We start from the raw sequence: 25,954 nt of genomic DNA, 5'->3' as shown, positions 1-25,954 counted from the left end.
AGACCTTTAAGCTTAGCATATAGTGTAAGCAAGATAATGGAGACATTAATAAAGAATGAGGTGGAAAATCAGCTGATAAGAACAGGCATGTTAGCAGAAAGCCAGCATGGGTTCAGAAGGGGACATCATGTTTTACTAAAGTGCTGGAGTTCTATGAAGAGGCAACTCAAATTTGTGATAACATTAGAGCGGTTGATAAAATTTACGTGAACTTTCAGAAGACTTTTGACAAGGAACCCCACGAGAGATTAATCAAATGACAGGAGGTAGGGATTCAGGGTAAAGTGTGTGAATGTGTGCAGAACTGTCTCAGAAACAGAAAATGATGAGTTATGGTGAGAGGATCATTTTCACACCTGGAAGATGTTAAAAGTGGGTTCCACAGTGATCGGTTTTGGGGTGCTGCTGTTTTTAATTTACATTAATCATTTGGATAGCACATAACAAATAAGCTAGTAAAATTTGTCAACAAAATTAGGGGGATGGGCTGATAACATTCAAGCAGCAGAATCAATACGTTAGATCTAAGCAAAATCTGAATGTGGACAGATAAATGGCAAGTGAAATTTAATGTAAGTAAATGAAAGTATTACATAGAGGAAGTAGAAATATTAGATATAAATATACCATACTGTAAAAGGGCTGGATGGTTTGGAGTTTGTAAAATGTGTGCAGGATAGTTTTTTGCAGCAATACATATAGGTACCAACTAGAGAAGGGGCAGTGTTGGATCTTCTGTTAGGGAATGAGATAGGTCAGGTGACGGAGGTATGTGTTGGGGAGCACTTTGGGTTCAGTGATCACAATGCCATTAGTTTCAATATAGTTATGGAGAAGGATAGGACTGGAACCAGGGTCGAGATTTTTGATTGGAGAAAGGCTAACTTTGAGGCGATGCAAAAGGATTTAGAAGGAGTGGATTGGGACAATTTGTTTTATGAGAAGAATGTAATAGAGAAATGGTGGTCATTTAAAGGTGAAATTTTGAGGGTACAGAATCTTTATGTTCCTGTTAGGTTGAAAGAAAAGGTTAAAAGTTTGAGAGAGCCATGGTTTTCAAGGGATATTGGAAATTTGGTTAGAAAAAAGAGAGATAACTACAATAAATATAGGCAGCATGGAGTAAATAAGGTGCTCGAGGAATATAAAGAATGTAAGAAGAATCTTAAAGAAATTAGAAAAGCTAAAAGAAGATACGAGGTTGCTTTGGCAAATAAGGTGAAAATAAATCAAAAGGGTTTCTACGGTTATATTAATAGCAAAAGGATAGTGAGGGATAAAATTGGTCCCTTAGCGAATCAGAGTGGACAGCTATGTGTGGAGCCGAAAGAGATGGGGGGAGATTTTGAACAATTTCTTTTCTTCGGTATTCATTAAGGAGAAGGATATTGAATTGTGTAAGGTAAGGGAAACAAGTAGGGAAGTTATGGAAACTATGATGATTAAAGAGGAGGAAGTGCTGGTGCTTTTAAGGAATATAAAAGTGGATAAATCTCCAGGTCCTGACAGGATATTCCCTAGGACCTTGAGGGAGGTTAGTGTAGAAATAGCAGGGGCTCTGACAGAAATATTTCAAATGTCATTGGAAATGGGGATGGTGCCGGAGGATTGGCGTATGGCTCATGTGGTTCCGTTGTTTAAAAAGGGTTCTAAGAGTAAACCTAGCAATTATAGGCCTGTCAGTTTGACGTCAGTGGTGGGTAAATTAATGGAAAGTATTCTTAGAAATGGTATATATAATTATCTGGATAGACAGGGTCTGATTAGGAACAGTCAACATGGATTTGTACGTGGAAGGTCATGTTTGACAAATCTTATTGAATTTTTTGAAGAGGTTACGAGGAATGTTGATGAGGGTAAAGTAGTGGATGTTGTCTATATGGACTTCAGTAAGGCCTTTGACAAGGTTCCGCACGGAAGGTTAGTTAGGAAGGTTCAATCGTTAGGTATTAATATTGAAGTAATAAAATGGATTCAACAGTGGCTGGATGGGAGATGCCAGAGAGTCGTGGTGGATAACTGTTTGTCAGGTTGGAGGCCGGTGACTAGTGGTGTGCATCAGGGATCTGTACTAGGTCCAATGCTGTTCGTCATATACATTAATGATCTGGATGATGGGGTGGTAAATTGGATTAGTAAGTATGCAGATGATACTAAGGTAGGTGGCAATGTGGATAATGAAGTAAGTTTTCAAAGTTTGCAAAGAGATTTAGGCCAGTTAGAAGAGTGGGCAGAGCGATGGCAGATGGAGTTTAATGCTGATAATTGTGAGGTGCTACATTTTGGTAGGAATAATCAAAATAGGACATACATGGTAAATGGTAGGGCATTGAATGCAGTAGAACAGAGTGATCTAGGAATAATGGTGCATAGTTCCCTGAAGGTGGAATCTTATGTGGATAGAGTGGTGAAGAAAGCTTTTGGTATGTTGGCCTTTATAAATCAGAGCATTGAGTATAGGAGTTGGGATGTAATGTTAAAATTGTACAAGGCATTGGTAAGGCTGAATTTGGAGTATTGTGTACAGTTCTGGTCACCGAATTATAGGAAAGATATCAACAAAATAGAGTACAGAGAAGATTTACTAGAATGTTACCTGGGTTTCAGCACCTAAGTTACAGGGAAAGATTGAACAAGTTAGGTCTTTATACTTTGGAGCGTAGAAGGTTGAGGGGGGACTTGATAGAGGTATTTAAAATTATGAGGGGGATAGATAGAGTTGACGTGGATAGGCTTAGGTGGGATTAGGTGAGAGTAAGCGTTCGGCACGGACTAGAAGGGCCAAGATGGCCTGCTTCCATCTGTAATTGTTATATGGTTATATACAGTGGGGTGTCTTGAGTTTGAAAGTGCACTGAGGATTTGGATGTCCTGGTGGATTCATCACTATCAACATCTTGACAATGCACTGAAGCGATTAGGAAAACTAATAGAATGTTGGGGCTCAGTGGAGTAAAAATCTAAAGATGCTCTCCTTAAGCTGTATGATGTGCTTATCAGGCCACACCTTTAACACTGTGTACAATTTAGGTCTCCATACTTTGTGAGGGATGTGGAGGCTCTGGAGGGAGTTCAAAGAAGGATGGCTAGACTCATTCCAGGTCTGCAGGTATGAACTATGAAGAAAGATTGAAAGAATTAAATCTTTTTAGCCGTAGAAGTAGATGTAGAATGAGAGAAGACATGATAAAAGTGTTCAAAATCATTAAGGGTAAAAGTAAGGTGGATGGCAGTTGCTACTTCACAATTAATCCATCAATAAGTGGAGAATGGTAATAGGGAGATATCAGACTAACATCAGGAGGCATTTCTTTACAGTGAGTTCTGGACACATGGAACAAACTAGTTGTGTAGTTGAATATAGTACTTTTAGAGACTTTCAAACCTAAACTCAATAATTATTTCAACACACTATTTGAGTAGGAATTTGATAAGCTTTGTTGGGCCAGATGGCCTATTTTTGTCAAAAGCCTTCTAATCGAAGTGGCTCCATGGGGACTCCAAACAACTCTGCACCTGAGGTTCCAGTGCAGTGAAACATCTACAGTCTTCACAAGCTGCAGATTCTTCTGTGGAGTCTTGAAGTAAATTGTTAAAACATTTATTGTACAATTCAGGATAAGAGGGTCACCCAATTCAAAATGGCGATGAGATTTTGTTCTTGTTGAAGCTGTGATAGGGCTGATTCATTAAGTATATAGGGAGGTTAAGAAGGTGTATGGCCTGTTGGCCTTTATTAGTCCAGGGATGGAGTTCAAGAGCTTTGTAAAACTCTGGTTGGACCACACTTGGAGTATTGTGTTCCATTCTGGTCACCACATAATAGGAACGGAGAAGCTTTAGAGAGGGAACTGAAGAGATATACCAGGATGATGCCTGGATTAGAGAACGGGTCTTTTGAGGAATGGTTAAGAGAGCAAGGGCTTTTCTCTTTGGAACAGAGGAGGATGAGAGGTGACTTGATAGAGGTGTACAAGGTGGTAAGAGGCATAGATCAAGTGGAAAGCAAGACTTTTTCCCAGGATGGAAATGGCTAATATAAGGGGGCATAATTTTAAGGTCACTAGAGGATAGTATGGGGAGGGGGTTATGTCAGAGGTAGGTTTTTTTTACACACAGTGGTTGGTTATTGGAATGTGCTTGCCAGGGTTGGTGGTAGAGACAGATACATTAGGGACATTAAGAAGGCACATGGATAATAGAGAAATGGAGGGCTATGTATGAGGAAAGGGTTAGACTGATCTTGGACTAGGTTGAAAGGTCAGCACAACATGGTGGGCTGAAGACCCTGTACTGTGTTCCAGTGTTCTATGTTCTTTGTAAAGCTGAGTGAGAGCTTTGTATGAATGAAGTTGAAAGTTAGGAACAAACTGCAGAGTAAGACTGAGGCCACAGCAAGTTGTGTGTAATCTTATTGAGGGGAAGAGCATGTGAAGGGGGCCAACAGGGTAACTCCTGTTCCCATTTCACGTTCTGGCTTCAGATTCCTCCCACTTAAGAATACGGAGGACTCAATCCAAGATGTCCTGGGTCCTGGTACCTGGGAGGCAACATACCATCCTGGAATCTTGGTTCTCATCCACAGAACCTTTCTGTTCCCCTAATGAATCCCCCCACATCACAGCTCGCCTCTTCTCCCCACTTCCTTTCTGAGCTACAGACCCAGTCTCAGTGTCAGAGATCTGACCACTGTGACTTCCTTTTAGGTCATCCCCCGCCCCCAACAGTACCCAAAGTAGTCTTCCTGTTGTTGAGGGGGGTGGCCACAGATGTCCTCTACATTGGTTATTTAACACCTTTTCCCTTCTTGTAAACTAGTTTCTTGCACCTTGGGGATAACTACCTCTTTATAGGTCCTATCTATCACCCCCTCAGCCTCCCTAATGACCCTTATTTCATCCAGTTCCAGTTGCAATTGCTTAACATGGAGTGTTAGAAGCTGCAACTGGCTGCACTTCTTGCAAGTGAAGTCATCTGGAACACTGGAGATCTCCCTGCTTTCCCACATCCTACAAGAGCATTCAACTATCCTGCCTGGCATCCCTACTGCACTAACTGCAATTATACAGAAGGAAACAATGAATAAACTGGAAAAAAAAATCTACCTACAGCTTTTTGCTTTATCTTACTCAAGCCTCTCCTTGCTGAAGCTTTAAAGAGCTAAAGCCTCAAATCCCCACTCTGACTCCACTCCAATAAAAGCCATTCCGCTTGCCCCACCTTGTTTTTTATTTGCCCTTGCTAATGAATTCCCATCTCTAATTGGCAGCTGTTCAAATGCCAAAACTCCTGCAAAGTGCTGCTTTCTAACGCACACTCACCGACCTGTGTGAGTCACCTCTTCTCCTGCTCCCAATCTCTGATTGGCCGCTGTTCAAACAGTGAAACTCATGCCTCTATAATTCCCTTTAATATAATTGGCTGAATTATCTTTGGCTGCCCCAAATGTAAGCAGTGCACCTTCGCCAGTTCATTAACTAAGGGCCATCCGGTTGTGTCTATGTAATTTACAGCCGCAACGTGCCCCAAAGCCCCCCACTACAGTGGCAGTCACATAAAGAAATGAATACTGAAAACGAGGTAAGTTAACAAATTAAACTTTATTGTTGTTTTCCCTCATCTGTGTCCCTTTTCAGAGGACTTCAGTACAGGGCATCTGCTTGAGGCTGAAAAACTAATGCTACCCTGGTGCATCTCCATCATGGGAGCCACACTTACTTAGATTGTACGGTAAAAAGGCACTTCGAAACGTCAAAAATACTGCTGGGAAGATGTGGAATGTTGGGTAATCTGGTCCAGACCCAGGTGGGCCTTGTCCAATAATGCACACACTGTACAAATGACATTTTACAAAAAGCTTAATCCATTATTATTTAGCTTATTAATACTAGAGGGTGAGGAGATAAGTCTAGACCCACTGGGGTCCGAGTACACTTAACAGTAGTATACAGTGTACAGCCTGCAGAAAGATAAATGTTTCTTTGTCTTGGAAATAGTAAAATTAATAAACGGCTTATAGAGAGATTTACATTTTGACTGGCAGCACACAGGGTGTATGCTTTGTCAGAACACACACTTTGACAGTGTGATCTCTTCCTGTCAGTGTGAGAGCATTGGTATGAAGTTACCAGAGTTAACAGGATCTCACTGGTTTAATTCTCTGCCATTGGCCTTCATCAGTGCTAATATCATGGTTCTTGGCTGAGGTGACAGAATCGGTAGGTTACTACAGGTTTTCCAACTGGTGAACTGGTTATTGAACTGAAAACAAAATGTATCTATAATCATACATATAAACAACATTTTAGCCAGTCATTAACAAGGGGAAATGTCCCATGTGCTTAACAGGAATGTTACCACAAAAACTGACATCAAAACAGTATGGGATATTGGGACAGGTGACTGGTCCGGTCAAGGAGGTAGTTCTGAGGGAATATCAAAGGAATGAAGCATAAAAGAGAATTTTAAAGCTTTATATTTTGACAGGCAGCGCATAGGATGAACACACTTTGACAGTACAACCTCTTCCTGTCAGTGTGAGAGCACTGAGTAAGCATCCATCCTGTGAAACCATGTATGTGGAAACTGGACACGGCAATGTTCAGACTTTCGAGTCATTTAACCAGATCTAATTCTGATGCCCCTTCTCATTGCTACCATTGAGGAGGAGGTACAGGAGTCTGAGGACACACACTCAACATTTCAGGAACAGGTTCTTCCCTTCTGCATCACATTTCTGAATGAACAATGAATCCAAGAACACTATCTCACTATCTTCCCCCTTTTTGCACTAATTTATTCTAAAAATATCTTCTTGTAATTTACAGTTTTTATAATTGTGTATTGCAATGCACTGCTGCCACAAAATAACAAAATGATATTAAACCTGATTCTGATCCTGGCCTATTTGGTCTTCCACTTAACTGTGGGATTAAATGATGCTGCTTAGTGCTGTATGTCTCTGCAGTTAATACCATGGGATTTGGAGAATTTAACTGTAAAACTAAGTTAATGAAATGTTTTAAAATTAAGATAAAATTGCCAAGGATCTCCTCCCCCATCCCTTTTTGGGGCTCGTGGTTCCCCATTCCACTGCAAATTCAGCATTCATCAGAACTCCTGTTCCATCTCCAGTCTCCTTTCCTTGTTTGTCTGAGGCATCTCTTCCTCAGCCTCTCACTTACTCACTGTTTTTACCATTGTCTCTAATTCCCTGGGACAGATCCTCTTAATCCCTGAAGATAGATTGATTTTCGCATAGGTTAAAATGTCAGCACAACATTGTGGGCCAAAGGGTTTGTATGGTTTTGTAATGTTCGATGTTCTCTGAGTTGTGACAAAAGATGTTAAAGCCACCAATAGAAGGGTTAAATTTGAGAAACTGGGCTTGCAGTGTAACGATCTCAGAGGTTTGGAGAACTAGACAGGGATGAAGTTGCAGAGGAATTTGAAACATTGCTGAGAAATTTAGAATGAAGGTGTTGATTATTTGGGAGCTAGTGTAGAGCAGCAGGCTCATTACAAGCTTTCTTCAAGGTTCCAAAGTACAAGTCTAGCCATATTGGAGCATTCATGTCGAGGTTAAGAAAAGGGCAGAACTGAGAGTTTCAGCAGGATGGGCAAGGGGCATTGTAATCTCGCTGCATGTCAGCAATTTCCCTTTCACCACAGTCGTCCGTCACTGCTAAATAGGAATTGCTCTCAGTAACAACCTCACTCGTTGCTCAGACATTAAGCACACAGGATGATATTGTAGATCATTTTCCCTTTGAGAAGTGGTACTAATTGGACATTTGGATTAACGTTCACCTTTGGACCTCCTATTTGACTAGGTTAGGACTTCATTCCTTGGAACATAGAAGGTTGAGGGGAGATTTGATAGAGGCATACAAAATGATGAGGGGTGTCAATAGTGTAAATGCAAGCAGGCGTTTTCCTCTGAGGCTGGCTAGGACTACAACCAGAAATCATGGGCTAAGGGTGAAAGGTGAAAAGGTTAAGGGGAACATGAGGGGAAACTTCACTCAGGGTTGTGAGAGTGGAACAAGCAGCTAGCTCAAGTGGTGCATGCAAGCTCGATTTCAATGTTCAAGATAAGTTTTGATAGGTCCACGGATAGTAGGGGTATAGAGAGCTCTGGTCTCGGTGCAGGTCGATGGGACTAGGCAGTTTAAATAGTTTGGCATAGACTAGATGGGTTGAAGGGCCTGTTTCTGTGCTGTACTTTTGACTCTATTCCTGAATGATGCAGTTATGGTCAACATAGAGTAAGATGGTGGAAGACAGGGTTAACTTTTAAAGTTACTCCCTGAGACATAACTTTCTGAGCATCAGTGAATGATAAGTAGATGTGTAAAAATACCAAGAGGCTAATGGACAATCTTTTCAGATTTTAAAAGAGTACATAGAAAATTTACAAGGATGTTGCCAGGACTTGAGGACCTGAGTTTTAGAGAAAGGAGTAGTGTAGCAGTTAGTGCAGCCCTTTACAGTGCCAGTGACCCAGGTTTAATTCCACTGCTGTCTGTAAGGAGTTTTCACATTCTCAACATGGCAACCTCCAGCTACTCCAGGTTCCTCCCACATTCCAATGACTTAGTGGTTAGTGGTTAATCAGTCATTGTAAGTTGTCCTGCTGGGGTTAAATCGGAGGGTAGCTGGGTCGCACGGCTCATCGGGGTTAAATAGGTGGGTGGCCAGAAGGGCCTGTTCCTCACTATTGCTAAATTTAAAAAAATTAAAAACTGAGTGTCACAATGTTTAGAGCAAGCAGTGAAAGGGGACAGAGATCAGCAAATGTTTGTGACAGGACCTTGTAGGGCCATGGGGAGAGAATGGGACCAGTTTGGGCTACTCATACAGAGCAGGAGGGGGCAGTGGGATTAGCTCAGGGTTGTTCATACAGGAAGTTTGGTCATTTTCTAACCAACCATTGCAGGGAATAAATTATCCTCAAGCTGAGGGGGCTGTAGGCAGTGACCCTCACCTTAAATAACAAATGCAAGGTTCTATCTATGTATAAAATATTCACCAATAGTTGGCATTTAACCTACGTTTCCTGTAGATGTCATACTTGGTTTCTGTAAAACCTGTCATGTTACTTCCTTAGGTACAGTACAGCAGTAGACTCTTCTGCTTCTGTAGCCAGTCCACTTCAAGGTTAAAGATTAGGATCACCGTTATCTCACACGGTAGCAGGACACTGACTTTTATCAGAACTTCTCCTGCGTGTAGATTTGTATAAAAGGTTTATATTCACTGGCTACTTGATTAGGTCCACCTGTTCGTTCATGCAACTATCTAATCAGCCAATCATGTGGCAGCAAGTCATGCAGACATAGTCAAGAGGTTCAGTTCAAACATCAGAATGGGGAAGAAATGGGATCAAAGTGACTTTTACCATGGAATGATCGATGCCAAACTGCTGATCTCCCGGGATTTTCACACATAACATCCTCTTAGAGATGACAGAAAATGGTTTGAAAAACAAAACATATCCAGTGAGCAGCAATTCTGTGGGTGAAAACACCTTGTTAATGAGAGAGGTCAGAGGAGAATGGCCAGACTGGTTCAAGCTGACAGGAAGGCGACAGTAACTCAAATAACCACACGTTACAACAGCGGTGTGCAGAAGAGCATCTCTGAACACACATTTGAACGTTGAAGTGGATGGGTTACAGCACCAGAAGACTACACTGGTTCCACTCCTGTGTGCCACTGAAAGCATACATGCCTACCCGTGGCTTCCAGATATAGATCTGTGTGCAATTTTTAAAGTTCCCTTTCAATCTTCTGATACAATTTGTGGGTGTGAGGGAAGGAATAATAATCAGAGATTCAAAGTTCTTGCAAATTGCGGACAAAGGCTATCAGTGTCCTGAATCAGTACAGTTGGCAAGATGGAAGTAAGGATTGAAATTCAACCCCCTCCCCACCTTGCACCCCATGTGTTTAGTTCAACAAAAAAAGTGCTTCTTTCCAAACTTGTTCAATGGCTCAGAGCTGTCTCCCCCACTGATCCACACCAATGAACAACATTCCTGCCCCTAGAGTTCCCGTTCCTACCCCTACTGACCCCAATTCCCAACTAAATTTCATACTCCTCCAGCTTACCCATCTCCCAACTGATCCATGACTGCCCACTGATGCTTCCTGATACAGGCTCCACCATTTCCCATACCCAATGCAACGGGTTCAAATCCCCAGAACCATATGATGATGACGATGGTTGGAAGCTTCATCTGCTGACTGGTTTCTAGTATCAATGGATAATTTGGTCAACTTCTCATCATGATCTGGTGCAAAACAAAGAGATGGTAAGTGATTGAAGAGAAGCAGGAGGTCTGTGATGAGAGTAAGAAAAGGTGGATGCTCCCTCTGTACCCCTGGGGTGGAGCCAACCTCTGCTGATGGACTTACACCCAGCTCTTTCCCAGGTGTGGGCAACAAATATTCATCTGATCGGGATGCCCCAGACAATGAGATAAGTTCTCTCCTAGCACTTAAACCTGGATCTGATCAGTCATTTTCTTTCAGTCTGAAGTCAAGTTACCACTGACAAACAGTCAACCCACCAGGGAGAGGAATTGATGATGAATTTTCAGGAAGGATGGTTACTGGGGCTCGTTGCCTCTGTCAGTGACTGACACAGCTGGGTTGGCTGGATCAGATTCAGTTTACCACAGCGGGCTTGAGCAGGACTGAACCTGGGGGAAACACCACCCAGGCTGGAGGAAGAGAGTCAGCCCCTGGCAGGGAGCCCATTCCACTCGATAAGTCTATCACTGCGCCAGGGAGCACAGAGAAACCTTCCGCCGGGGACCTCAACCGCACCTCAGCCCTCTCCAGCGACAGGGGACCTTTGATCTTCTCGTCCGGTTTCTTGCACCCAACTGCTTTGGGTTTTGAAGTAGGCAGCCTCTGGAGGTGGCTCTGAGATCCGCTCATCAAGGACATCAGTGGAAGACCCAGAGAGCTGGCGGGCACCGGAGAGGACATCAAGGTTGATTTGGCCAGGTTTATCGGGGTGCCATTGAGGGAGATGATGGAGCTGGGGACAGCGGGAATTGGGGACGAGGTGACAGTGCTGCAGGTCAGGGGGCTGAGGTCCAGCGGGGCTGGGTGAATCGGTATCGGCAGAGACGCCCCCAGTCCCTGCAGGGGATGATTGCCGAAGAGGGCCGCTGGATTGGGAATGAGAACCTGGGTCCCGTTGAGGTGAGCTGATGCCGCGGGGCTCTTCCCCGGCTGTCGGAGTTTCAGCAGCCCCTGCTGTTCTGGAGACACAAAGTGCCCGTGGGCTTTGATGTGCTTGCGCAGAGAGCTGGGGTCTGTGTATCTCTTGTGGCAACCCGGCATCTTGCAGTAGTACGGTTTGTCCACGTAATGTGTCCGCGTGTGTTTGAAGCGATCGCTGGAGTTGGAGTACCGCTTATTACAGCCCTCGTACGGACAGATATATGGTTTCTCCCCTGCAGAATGACAACAGGAACACAGGCTGATGATACCCAGCAAAAAAAAAGTGAAAACTTCTAATAAACCTGGCTTCAGGTGTTTACCATGTGGTTAAAGAGACCATCAGATATAGGAGCAGAATTAGGCCATTCAGCCCATCAGGTCTACACTATTCCATCATGGCCTATTTACTATCCCACTGAACTCCATTCTCCTGCCTTCTCCCCGAAATGTTTGATCCCTTTACTAATCAAGAACCTATAACCTCTGCTTTAATTATACCCAATGACTTGGCCTCCACAGGGATCTGTAGCAATGAATTCCACAGATTCACCACCCTTGGGCTAAGAAATTCCTCCTCATCTCTGTTCTATAGGGAATCTCTTTGTATTCTGAGGCTGTGCCCTCTGATCCTAGACTCTCCCACTGTAGGAAACATCTTCTCCACGTCCACTCTATCTGTCCCTCTGATCCTAGACTCTCCCACTGTAGGAAACATCTTCTCCACATCCACTCTATCTGTCCCTCTGATCCTAGACTCCCCACTGTAGGAAACATCCTCTCCATATCCACTCTGTCTAGGCCTTTCAATATTCAGTAGATTTTAATGAGATTCCACATACCACCACCCCCCCATCCCCAATTCTCGCCAAACACTCCTCATACATTAACCCTTTCATTCTCAGGATAATTTTTGTAAACATCCACTGGATCCTCACCAATGTCAACACATTCTTTCTTAGCTATGGGGCCCAAAACTTCTCACAATACTCCAAGTGCAGTCTGACCAGTGCCTTTATCTTGGTCCCACACACCCTGAGCTTCCAGGGATAACCAACAAGAGCATCAAGACCTTCCCCTTCCCACCTCCCTATGCACTCAAACCTACAACCTCCCCTCACTGACACAACCTGTTGTTGCCCTATTTGCTCTCCTGACCCAGCTCTAACTACCCTGACCTGTGCTCTAGTGAAATGACCCATGATTCAAGTCCTCCAGGGTCACTCTTACAGAGAACAGTATAGCACAGTACAAGCCTTCCACACACAATGTTAGCTTGGTAGATGTTGAATCCTTGTGGGTTGAGTTAAAAAAACTGCATGGGTAAAAAGGACTCTGATGGCATTTATACACAAGCCAACAGAAGCTTGTGTATGGAGGGATATAGTCCAGGTGCAGGTCAGTGGGACTAGGCAGAAAAATGGTTCGGCACAGCCAAGAAAGGCTAAAAGGCCTGTTTCTGTGTTGTAATGTTCTATGGTTCTATGGGAGTCCTTGTGCAGAACACCCTAAAAGTTAACTTGCAGGTAGAGTTGCTGGTGAGGAAGGCAAATGCAACGTTGACACTCATTTCAAGAGGTCTAGAATACAAGAGCGGGGATGTGATGCTGAGGCTTTATAAAGCACTGGTGAGGCCTCACCTTGAGTACTGTGAACAGTTTTGGTCTCCTCATCTAAGAAGAAATGTGCTGGCATTGGAGAGGGTCCAGAGGAGGTTCAAAAGGATGATACCAGGAATTGAAGTGTAATCAAATGAGGAATGTTTAATAGCTCTGGGTCTATACTCACTGGAATTCAGAAGGACGGCTGGGGGGAGGGGATTTCATTGAAACTTTTTAAATGTTGAAAGTACTAGACAGAGTAGATGTGGAAAGGATGTTTCCCATGGTGGGAGAGTCTAGGACAGCCTCAGGATAGAGGGGCATCCTTTTAAAACAGAGATGCAGAGAAATTTCTTTCACCAAAGGGTGGTGAATTTGTGGAACTTGTTACCACAGGCATCTGTGGAGGCCAGGTCATTGGGTGTATTTAAGGCAGAGCTTGACCAGTTCTTGATTGGACATGGCATAGAAGGTTATGGGGAGAAGGATGGGCTGAGGAGGGGGACAAAGGATCAGCCATGATGGAATGGCAGAGTAGGCTCAATGGGCTGAATGGCCTAATTCTGTTGCTATGTCTTATGGCCTTATAGAGGGCATCTTGGTCAGAATGGAGTGGTTGGGCCGAAGAGCCTGTTTCTATGGTGGAGAATGACTATATTAGAAAGTACCAGATGTTCACCATAACAGTCAGTAGAGACTGTCAGAGTATGAAAGATCCATTCAGAGAGCAAAAGACTTTGACAACATAGAATAGCACAGTGCAGGTCCTTTAGCCCTCAAAGTTGTCTGACCATTTTAACCTTCTCCACACCCTCCTTCCCTCTGACATTGCCCTCCATTTTTCTATCATCCATGTGCCTAACTAAGAGACTCTTAAATATCGCTAATGTATCTGCTTCTGCCACCACCCACCACTCTGGGTAAAAAAGCTACCTCTGATATCCTCCCAATACTTTCCTCCAGTGACCTTCAAAATATGCCCACTGATACTAGCCATTTCTGCCTTGGTAAAAGTTCTCTGACTGTCCACTGGATCTACAGCATGTCTTATCATCTTTTCCACCTTTGTCAAGGCAATTCAACTTGTGACCTTTAACTCTGACCTGTGGCTCTTGGCCAGCTCCTCACCTGTGTGTGAGCGGTTATGGATTTTCAGGTTCTCCAGCCGGGAGAAGCTCTTATTACAGGTTGGGCAGCGATGAGGCTTCTCGTTGGTGTGAGTTCGGATGTGAATCAACATCTTGTACCTATGGATGGGAAGGAAAATGTCAGGTCCCCAGCAGAACGTGAGCATGCTGTGACCCCCGAGAGCCCACCGATAAAACATAGAAACATAGAAAGCCTACAACACAATACAGGCGATTTGGAAACTACCTAGGGTTACCCATAGCCCTCTAATTTTCTAAGCTCCATGTACCAAATAAAAGATAAAAGAAACAGTTCCATGCACTCCACAGTTACACACCAATGGAGAACCAACTTCCCCTCTGCCTTTTGTAAAGCTGCAACCTACTTCAGCGTTCCTTGGTCAACTTCCAGCATAATTTTCCTTCCACCCTTGTTTCTATAATTGGAAACAGGCCACTTGGCCCAACCAGTCCATGCCGACCAATATGCCCATCTAAGCTAGCCCCATTTGGTCCACGTCGTCCATGCACATGTCTAAGTGTCTTTTTTAAATGTGGTTATTAATGTACCTCCAGACACGCCTGACATTCTGCCTCTTTTCTTGGTTCAGGTTTCTGAGAACATGACAGACATGAGCACAGTACAGACTGTTTGGCCCACCTTTTCACCAATCTAACCCTCCCCTTCTACATATTGCTCCACTTTGCTTTCATCCATGTGCCTAACCTAAGAGTTTCTTTAATGTCCCTAAGGTATCTACTTCTCTCTTCTTCGGCTGTCCATTGATTTTCGATGATGACTGAGGCCTGGGCAAGGCTGTATGGGAGACTGGCAGTTGCCCATGCTGCAGGTCTCCCCTCTCCACACCACTGATGTTGTCCAAGGGAAGGGCACGAGGACCCATACAGCTTGGCACCAGTGTCGTCACAGAGCAATGTGTGGTTAAGTGCCTAGCTCAAGGACACAACGCGCTGCCTCAGCTAAGGCTCAAACTAGCAACCTTCAGATCACTAGACCAATGCCTTATTCACTTGGCCACGCACCACACAATGTATCTACCACTGAGACAGGCCAAGACACTGACCGTGCCTCTGATGTACCTCACCTCACTAGCAGGACCCTGGTGTGTCAGTGGCGTCACAGTGCTGCAGAAGTTAGCATAACGATTTACAGTCCCAGCGATCCAAGTTCAATTCCCACCGCTGCCTGTATGGAGTTTGTATGTTCTCCCCATGACCGCGTGAGTTTTCTCTGTGTGCTCCAGTTTCCACCCACATTCCAAAGACGTACGGTTAGAGACTTGTGAGCATGCTACATTGGCACTAGCATGGCAACACCTGCAGGCTATCTCCAGCACATCCTTGGACTGTGTTAGTCATTGACACAAGTGACACATTTCACCGTATGTTTCGATGTACTTGTGACAAACAAAGCTAATCTTCAGCACCTGGCATTGAATCCCTTGCCTTTCCGGGCACAGCCCTCCCAGTGGCAGCAGTATCCGGTTTCCTTCTCCGGTTTGACATGGAAATCGTTGACGTGATTGACCAGATCCTGAAGTGATTCAAACAGCTGGTTACACTGCAACACGAAAGGGTCAGAGAGGAGAGATGTCAGGGAATCAGGAAAGAGAAAACCATAGGGGCAATGCAGCCAAATATGTCACGGCCATGAGAGACCTGTGGACCCAGAAAACAAGGCAGTTCTCTGACACACCAATAGCTCCCACACCCCAAAAACCTGTCCATATCAGCCGACAAGTGACAAGTGTTAAGTGTAATCTGAAGATCCACAAACAATGATTCAGGAACAGCAAATCATAAACACAAGAAATACTGCTGATGCTGGAAATCCAGAACAACACACACAAAATGTTGGAGGAACTCAGCAGGTCATCAGACAGCATCAATTGAAATAAATTAACAGTTCAAAGCTCAAAGTAAATATTTATTAAAGTATATACATGTCATTATATACAATCCTAAGATTCATTTTCTTGCAGGCATACTCAATAAATCCATAATAGAATCAATGAAAGACTGCACCTACTTGGGAGTTCAACCAGTGTGCAAAAGACAACAAATATAGAAACAAAGAAATAATAATAATAAATAAATAAGCAATAAAATCTAAAACATGAGATGAAGAGTCTTTGAGAGTGAGTCCATTGGTTGTGGGAGTGTTTCAAGGATGGGGCGAGTGAAGTTGAGTGATTATCCCCTCTGGTTCAAGAGCCTGATGACTGAATCAGAATCAGTTTTACTATCACTGGCGAATGTTGTGAAATTTGTTAACCTTGTGGCAGCAGTACAATGCAATACAGAGAGGAAAAATACTGTGAATTACAGTAAGTATGTATATATATTAAGTAGCTAGTGCAATAGTTAAGTAAGTAGTGAGGTAGTGTGCATGGGTTCAATGTTCATTCAGAAATTGGATGGCAGAGGGGAAGAAGCTGTCCCTGAATCGCTGAGGGGTAATAACTGTTGCTGAACCTGGTGGTGTGAGCGAGTGCTGAGGCTCCTGTACCTTATTCCAGATGGTGACAGTGAGGAAAGAGCACGACCTGGGTGTTGGGGCTGATGTTTCAGGCCAAGAGCTTTCATCACTATTCAGGAACAGCTCCTTCCACTTGCCATCAGTATTCTGGAAACTACCTCACTATTTTTGAGACCTCCAGACAGGCTATGCTCTATCTACAACCACCGTCTGCCTTAAATGAGCGTGCCAATTCTGTATACACACAACTCACCTGCACCCCTTCCTCCATGTCATTATGATAGTTAGTAAATAATTGAGGGTTAAGGTTTGACCCTTGAAACGCTTGACTAGATACCCATTTATTACAACTCCTTGCCTTCTAGTTGATAACTGATCTTCAATCCAAGTAAATACACTGAGCACCTAGCTATTAGTCTATAGTTTTTCATTAATTCCATTGAATTTCTTTATTTTCCTATGACTGCCTGCAAGAAAATGAACCTCCAGGTAGTGTATGGTGACGTCAACGTACGTTGATAATAAATTTACTTTGGCTTTGACCATTAGACATAGGAGCTGAATTAGGCCATTTGGCCCATTGAGACTACCTTGCCATTCCATCATGGTTGATTTATTAGCCCTCTCAATCCCATTGGAGTCATAGAAAAGTACAGAACAGAAGCAGTTACTTTGGCCCCTTTAGTCCATGCCAAACCAGTTAAACTGTCTACTCCCATCGACCTGCACCCGGACCACAGCCCTCTATGTCCTTACTATCCATGTACCCAACCAAACTTGTCTTCAACGCTGAAATCGATCTCGCATGTACAACCTGCACTTGCAGCTCGTTCCACACTCTCACAACCCTCTGAGTGAAGATGGTGCTGGAGGATTCGGGGGATGGTACCAGAGGATTGGCATATGGCTCATGTGGTTCCATTGTTTAAAAAGGGTTCTAAGAGTAAACCTAGCAATTATCGGCCTGTCAGTTTGACATCAGTGGTGGGTAAATTAATGGAAAGTATTCTTAGAGATGGTATATATAATTATCTGGATAGACAGGGTCTGATTAGGAACAGTCATCAAGGACTTGTGCGTGGAAGGTCATGTTTGACAAATCTTACTGAATTTTTTGAAGAGGTTACTAGGAAAGTTGATGAGGGTAAAGCAGTGGATGTTGTCTATATGGACTTCAGTAAGGCCTTTGACAAGGTTCCACATGGAAGGTTAGTTAGGAAGGTTCAATCGTTAGGTATTAATAGTGAAGTAGTAAAATGGATTCAACAGTGGCTGGATGGGAGATGCCAGAGAGTAGTGGTGGATAACTGTTTGTCAGGTTGGAGACCAGTGACTGGTGGTGTGCCTCAGGGATCTGTACTAGGTCCAATGTTGTTTGTCATATACATTAATGATCTGGATGATGGGGTGGTAAATTTGGATTAGTAAATATGCAGATGATACTAAGATAGGTGGTGTTGTGGATAATGAAGAAGGTTTTCAAAGCTGGCAGAGAGATTTAGGCCAGCTAGAAGAGTGGGCTGAAAGATGGCAGATGGAGTTTAATGCTGATAAGTTTGAGGTGCTACATTTTGGTAGGACTAATCAAAATAGGACATACATGGTAAATGGTAGGGCATTGAGGAATGCATAGAACAGAGTGATCTAGGAATAATGGTGCATAGTTCCGTGAAAGTGGAATCTCATGTGGATAGGGTGGTGAAGAAAGCTTTTGGTATGCTGGCCTTTATAAATCAGAGCATTGAGTATAGGAGTTGGGATGTAATGTTAAAATTGTACAAGGCATTGGTGAGGCGAAATTTGGAGTATTGTGTACAGTTCTGGTCACCGAATTATAGGAAAGATGTCAACAAAATAGAGAGAATACAGAGGAGATTTACTAGAATGTTACCTGGGTTTCAGCACCTAAGTTACAGAAAAAGGTTGAACAAGTTTGGTCTTTATTCTTTGGAGCGTAGAAGGTTGAGGGGGGACTTGATAGAGGTATTTAAAATTATGAGGGGGATAGATAAGAGTTGACATGGATAGGCTTTTTCCATTGAGAGTAGGGGAGATTTAAACAAAAAGACATGAGTTGAGAGTTAGGGGGCAAAAGTTTAGGGGCAACACAAGGGGAATTTATTTACTCAGAGAGTGGTAGCTGTGTGGAATGAGCTTCCAGTAGAAGTGGTAGAGGCAGGTTCGATATTGTCATTTAAAAAAAAAATTGGATAGGTATATGGACAGGAAAGGTATGGAGGGTTATGGGCTGAGTGCAGGTCGGTGGGACTAGGTGAGAGTAAACGTTCGGCAGACTAGAAGGGCCGAGATGGCCTGTTTCCGTGTTGTAATGGTTATATGGTTCCTCTTAAGCTTCTCACCTTTCAACCTTTACCCATGACTTCTAGTTGTAGACTCAGCCAACCTCAGGGGGAAAAGCCTGCTTGCATTTACACTATCTATACCACTCATAACTTTGTCTACCTCTGTCAAATCTCCCCTCGGTCTTCAGTGTTCCAAGGAATAAAGTCCTAATCCATTCAATCTTTCTTTATAACTCTGGTCCCTCCAGACCCGACAACATCCTTGTAAATTTTCTCTGTACTTTTTCAACCTTAGAAAGATAACCAAAACTGCACTCCTCATCAGGCCTCATCAATGTCTTATACAAACTCAACATAACATTGCATATCCTGTACTCATTACTTTGATTTACCACCCTATCTACCTGTGATGGTATTCTCAACAAATTATCTACCTGTGTTCCCAGATCCCTTTGTTCTCCCACACTCCTTGGCACTCTAGGTAGGCACCGCGTAAGGCCTACCCTGGTGGGTCGTACCGAGGTGCAACAGCTTGTACTTGTCTGCATTAAGTTCCACCTGCCATTTTGCAGCCCATTTTTCCAGCTGTTGGAGATCCCTCTGCAAACTATTATGGCCTCCTCGCTGTCCACGACACCCCTTATCTTGGTGTCATTCACAAATTTGCTAATCCAGTTAACCACATTATCATCCAGATCATTAATATAGATGACAAACAACAACGGACCCAGCACTGATTGCTGCGGCACTGCATTAGTCACAGGCCTCTGGTCAGAGAGGCAACCATCCACTACCACTCTCTGGCTTCTCCCTCAAAGGCAATGTCTAATCTAATTTACTACTCCTTCTTTAATGCCAAGCGACTGAACCTTCTTGATCAACCTCTCACGTGGGACCTTGTCAAATGCCTTTGACAAGGCATTTGAGGGGGAGGGGGAGGGAAAGGGCAAGTGAGAGGGAGCAAGCAGGAGAATGGGATTGAGAGAGATAATAAATAGGCCATGATGGACTGAATGGCCTAATTCTGCTGCTATGTCTTTTGGCCTTGTAAAGTCCTTGTATGCATCCGAATGCAAGTCTTACCTTGCGCCACCGGCACGCCAGCTGTTCTTCCGGGAGCTCCAGCAAGGCCTGCACCTCCTTAGGGGGCGTCACTAATAAAGAGGATGGCAGGTGCACGGGGCTGCTCGAACCCAGAGGCAGGAAGAACTGAAACGTCTGGGAGCTCTGAGTCCCCTCCAGGAAACGGGCTGGCTGCAGAGACACATAAAACCTTCACCATCAGAATCAGGGTTGTTACTACACGCTGGTGCCCAAGCTGGAATAGGTGCGTGGTTTACCAGAATCAGAATCCGGTTTATTATCCAGGACATATGTCATGAAATTTGTTGATTTACATCAGCTGCAATACATGTTAAAAATGACTAAGCTATAATAAGAAAAATTAAATAAATTAGTGCAGCAGAGAGCAAAATAGTGAGGTCGTGTTGATGGACCATTCAGAAATCTGAATAGTTGAGTGTGTGTCTTCAGGCTTCTGTACCTCCTCCTTGATGGTTGCAACGAACACTGGTAAATCCACAGGATCAGGAAAGGCTGCAGAGTCGTAGAATCAGCCGCTGCATCATGGCCACGAGCCTTGCCACCATTGAGGACATCTTCGAAAGGCCATGCCTCAGGCAGGACTCTCACCTCCCAGGACACACCCTCTTCTCATTACTACATCAAGGAAGAGATAACAGGAGCCTGAAGATTCACACTCAGAGTATAGGGACAGCTTGCTCCTCTCCACCATCAGATTTCTGAACTGTCCATGAACACCACCTCACTATTTTGCTCTTTTTCCACAACTTATTTAGTTTTTATATTTAGTTCTTATTGGATATTAGAGTAATTTTTTTTATGTCTTGTGCTGTACTGATGGCAAAAAAACAACAGATTTCACAACATGTATCAATGATAATAAGCCTGATTCTAGTTCTTTTACTCCAGACTGAGTGAATTAATGGAACTTAAATTCCACAGATGTCATGTGGGATTTGAATTGTCTGTAGATCAATAGTCTAGACCTGGGGTTCCCAACCATTTTTTAATGCCTTGGACCCCACCGTTAACCGAGGGATCCATGGACCCCATTGTCTGTTGGGTCTGAGTAAGTAATGGAACCTGTATTCCAGTTAAACCTTTACCTCCAAATTTTTTCCACCACCAATTACTGAGCTGAGCAGGTTTGCTGTAGATGTGATGCAACTGCGAGGAACCATTGTGGAAATTGCGGACACTGAACAGACATCTACAGTAAACACAACGGCCAGACCGCCTTGTGATGGCAGGTCAGTCCGCCAAGATGTCACTGTTGTCTTGGGCAGTAGGATCACTGTGCAGCCCCACTCAATGTCAAGTTCAAGTTCAGGTTATTGTGATTCAACCATACATACGTATACCACTAAACAAAACTACATTCCTCCAAACCAAGGCGAGCAACACACTACACATAACTCATACACAGTATATAAAGTAATATTACCACAAATAAATTATAACAAAGAATTAAATATATTTCAGAGACTGAATTTAGCATAAGGTGCATTTATAACACAAGCCAAAAAGTAAACAGTGCTGGTGGTTCATACTGGTGGTGATGACTTTGGGGTGGTAGCAAGGAGTTCAATAGTCTCATGGCCTGGGGAAAGAAACCGCTTCCCTCCCTATCAGTCCTGATGGCGGGGGACAAAGAGATTGTGGTACGTACGGGAGAGATCATTGACAATGCGATGGGCTCTGGATAAATGTTTTTGATGGGTGCAAGAGAGACCGCAATGATTTTCTCACCAGTCCTCACAATCCTTTGAGGACTTTGTGTTCAGCTGGCTTGCAATTCCAATACCAAACAGTAGTATGCCATGACACTCTATAGTACTCCTGTAAAAAGTGATGCAGCTGGTCAGGACACTCTATAGTACTCCTGTAAAAAGTGTTTAGAATGGGGACCCCCCCTCTTTGGGCCTCAAATACTTACAGTCCCAACACCTGGAGAATCTTCACCACCATTCTGCAACTCGTCAGGCAGCAGGGCAGAGCTGGGGGACGAGTCGAGGGCAGATCCAGGGGACAGGCTCAGGTCCACGATGGATACAGAGCTCTGGGACGGAGAGTAACGGGAGTCCTGCTTCTCCTGAGCCTGGGAGACGATAAAAGGACCTGGAACAAGAACAGCTGTGTGAGAAAGGGGTAGGATTGCAATGGTGTGGTTGGATTCTCTTCAACACATTCAATACATTTAACGGAAGGAATGTAGGTACTGACTGTGGATAAGCATCACACCAAATGCTGGAGGAGCTCAGCAGGTCAGGCAGCATCTGTGGTGAGGAATAAACAGTTGATAATTTCAGGCCATGACCCTTAAGAGACACAGGTACACTGGTGAAAGTGAAATAAAAGATTACAGTGAATGAAAAACAAAGCAAAGATTCACTTGAAATGAACAGAGACTATTAATTCTTACTTTTATTGTTCTGGCTTCTTCCCCTTTCCTTTCCTCTCCTGTCCTATTGAAGGGTCTAGACCTGAATATGGCACCCGTCATTGATTTTATATACTCTCACTGTAATTTACAGTAACTTTAAGTAGTGGACTACTGCTGTCACTAAATAACAAATTTCATGGCATATCTCAAAGCTCAAAAATTACTGAAGTACACATATGTCACCATATACAACCCTGAGATTCAATTTCTTGGAGGGATTCACAGTAAATACGGGAAACACAATAGAATCAATGAAAGACCGCACCCAAAAGGACAGACAATCAATGTGCAAAAAGACAACAAAATGAGCAAATAAAAAAGGAAAAAGAAAGAATAATAATAAGTAAGCATTAAATATTGAGAACATAAGATGAAGAGTCCTTGAAAATTGTGGGAACAGTTCAATGATAAGCAAGAGAAGATGAATGGAGTTAGCCTGTCTGGTTCAGGAGCCTGATGTTTGAGGGGTGACAACTGTTTCTGAACCTGGTGGTGTGGGTCCTGAAGCTCCTGGACCTTCTCCCTGATGATTGAGAGGTAATAACTGTTCCTTAACCTGGTGGTGTGTGTCCTGAGTCTCCTAACTCCTTCCTGATGTCTGAAGGGTAATAACGGTTTCTGAACCTGGTGATGTGGGTCCTGAGGCTCCTGTACCTTTTCCCTGATGGTTAAGGGTTGATAACTGTTCCTGAACCTGGTGGTGTGGGTCCTGAGGCTCCTGTACCTCCTTCCCAATGGCAGCTGTGAGAATGGCCTGGATGGTGGGAGTTGTAAAGGATGGATGCTTCTTTCCTGCAATAGCATTCCATATATATGTGCTCAATGGTGGGGAGCATTTTACCCACGAAGGAATGGGCCATATCTGCTATTGTTGTTTCCTAGCAGGCCATGATGCAACCAGTTGATATATTCTCCATAGCACATCTATAGTAGTTTGTCAAAGTCAGATGTCATGCCGAATCTTGGCAAACTCCTAAGGAATGAGAGTTGTGCCATACTTTCTTTGTAATGGCACTTACACACTGGGCCCAGGATAGGCCCTCTGAAATGATAACACCAAGGAATTTAAAGTTGCCGTCCATCTCCCTCTGATTCCCGTGATGAAGGCTGGCTTATGGACCTCTTGTTTCCTCCTCCTGAGGTCAATAATCAGCTCCTTAGTCTTGCTGACATTGAGTGAGTAGCTGTTGTTACGGCACCCCTCTGCCAGATTTTCAATCTCCCTCTTAAATGCTGATTGATCACCGCTTTTGATTCGGCCAACAACAGTGGTGTCATCAGCAAATTTAAAGATGGCATTGGAGCTGTGCTTAGCCTCACGGTCAAAAGTGTGAAGTGAGTAGAGCAGGGGGCTAAACACTCAGCCTTGGGGAGCACCTGTGCCAATGGAAGTTGTGGAGGAGATGTTGTTGCCAATCCAAATTGACTAGGGTCTGCAAGTAAGGAAATTGAGGATCCAGTTGCCACAAGGAGATATTCAGGTCAAGGTCTTAGAACTTATTGATTAGTTTTAAGGAGATATTAGTATTGAATGCTGAGCTGTAGTCAATGAAGAGCATCGTGATGTATGCATCTTCATTGTCCAGATGCTCCAGGGTTGAGTGAAGAGCCAATGAAATGGCATCTGCTGTTGACCTGTTATGACGATAGGAAAATTGGAGTGGATCCAAGTTGCTTCTCAGGCAGGAGTTGATATGTTTCATCACCAACCACTCAAAACGCTTTATCACAGTAGATGTAAGTGCTACTGGTGATAGTCATTGAGGCAGATTACCATGGGAAAATAAAACTGATCTTGATTAAGAAACTGTCAAAATGTCTTTCTTGCATTTTCTCCCTTCCTTTCCAGTCTTGATGAAGGGTCTCAGCCCAAATCATCGACTGTTTACTCTTTTCCATAGATGATGCCTGGCCTGCTGAGTTCCTCAGCATTTTGTGTGTGTTGCTCTGGATCACAGAATCTCTAGTGTTTGTGAAGAAACATCATCTATCTTTTTAATAACATAATTTTAAACTAACTCAATACTCATCTACTAATACATCCAAGCATCACATATTACTCATTAACACATAAGATTCTGCATATACTGGAAACCTGGAGCAGCACATACAAAATACTGGAGGAACTCAGCAGGTCAGGCAGCATTTATGAAGAGGAATAAACTGTCGGCATTTCAGGCCAAGACCCCTTCATCAGGGAGAAGAAGCCATAATAAGAATATTATCCATGAATAGTCTGTTCCTTTTAAGTGAAGCATTTATTTCCAAGTTGATGCTTTGCCTTTCATTCATTGTAATCTTTTATTTCACTTTCGCCAGTGTACCTGTGTCTCTTTAATACTTCAAGGGAGATCTGACCAGAGTCTATGAAAGTTAGAACTTTCCAATGTTCTGCTTTGAGGAATCAATCCCATTATTAGTTGCATTGAAGAGCTGCACTGGTTTAAATGATTGGCTCGCCTGCACCCTGAGTTCTTTGCTCTTTTTACACGTTCCGTTGTAAGATTTCAAGGTCTTGCAAGGTTTGTTAATAAAGATAAACTTTAGCTTTCTTTGTCACAGGTACATCAAAACATACCGCAAAGTGTGTCATCTGTGTCAAATCAAGTCAGCGAGTATTGTCTGGCAAGTATTGCCATGCTTCCAGTGCTAACATAGCATGCCCACAATTTAATAGTCCTAATCTGTAGGTCTTCAGAATGTGGGAGGGGACTGGAGCATCCAAACAAAACCCATGCAGTTACGGGGAGAATGTACAAACTCCTTAAAGGCAATGGTGGGAATTGAACCTGGGTCACCTCTGCTTTAATAATGTTATGCTGACTGCTATGCTAACATGTTGCCCTAAGTGCTTAGCTCTCACCAAGCTGTTGCATGGAGTGTTTTGGCTGTAATGGGAGGTTGGACAAACCCTCTCTGGAGCATAGGAGGCGAGGGAAAGCGGATAGAAATATTTCAGACTCAGAGGATTAAATAAGACAGATAGTCAGAGTCTTTCCACCAGGATGGAAATGTTAAACACCAGAGGACACAGGATGTATGTGAGAGGGGAAAAGTTTGAAGGGGGAAAAGTTTGAAGGAGACGTGGGGGAAGATGTTTTTACACAGCGAGTGCTGGGTGCCAGGAACATAGTGCCAGGGGAAATCCAGTACTGGACAGGCCATTCAGCCCACAATGCTGTGCCAATTTATACTAAACATCCTCCTGTGTATTATCCATATCCCTCCATTCCCTTCATATTCACGTGTCCATCGAAAAGGCTCTTCAACTCCACCAAATCGTCTGTTTCCACCACAACTCCTGGTAACTCACTCCAGCCACCTACACACCCTGTGAGTAAAAATAAACTTGTCCCTCACATCGCCTTTAAGCTCCCCTCTACCCACCACCCCCTCACTCACCAAACCCCCGTTTCCTCTGGTGTTTGACTTTTCTACTCTGGAGAAAACATTCTAACTGCCTTTCTTATCATTATTATAAAACTATCAGGTTCAAGTTCAAGTTCAATCATGATTCAACCATTTACATGAATAATGTTCCTCTGGGGCCAAGGTGCAAGAGGCAGTACCAATAATCACAACACCAAACACATAATTATCATAGCAGGAAAACATACAGTTACAAAACAATGAATAAAAAATTATAATATGACCCAAGTCCG

The 25,954-nt window shown here is 43.5% G+C and overlaps 1 protein-coding gene across 2 annotated transcripts in view; it reads right to left on the bottom strand.

Annotated features, from left to right (window-relative positions):
• Positions 1-5,581: 5,581 nt before the first annotated feature.
• Positions 5,582-25,954, bottom strand: part of LOC140735254 (zinc finger protein GLIS2-like) — an 80,011-nt gene continuing 59,638 nt past the window's right edge. For both annotated transcript variants that reach the window (XM_073060095.1, XM_073060096.1), the window contains exons 3-7: positions 21,786-21,967; positions 19,850-20,020; positions 15,412-15,545; positions 13,965-14,083; positions 5,582-11,471 (exon numbers count right to left, since the gene is read on the bottom strand). In XM_073060095.1, the coding sequence (XP_072916196.1) occupies positions 10,672-11,471; positions 13,965-14,083; positions 15,412-15,545; positions 19,850-20,020; positions 21,786-21,967 (1,406 nt within the window). In that variant the 3' untranslated portion in view covers positions 5,582-10,671. The remainder of the gene's footprint in view (positions 11,472-13,964; positions 14,084-15,411; positions 15,546-19,849; positions 20,021-21,785; positions 21,968-25,954) is intronic.

This window comes from Hemitrygon akajei, chromosome 11 (genome assembly GCF_048418815.1).
Source record: "Hemitrygon akajei chromosome 11, sHemAka1.3, whole genome shotgun sequence".
Lineage (NCBI taxonomy): Eukaryota > Metazoa > Chordata > Chondrichthyes > Myliobatiformes > Dasyatidae > Hemitrygon > Hemitrygon akajei.
Note: the sequence above shows the minus strand (reverse complement) of the source record. Positions and strands in the feature narration are given on the sequence as shown.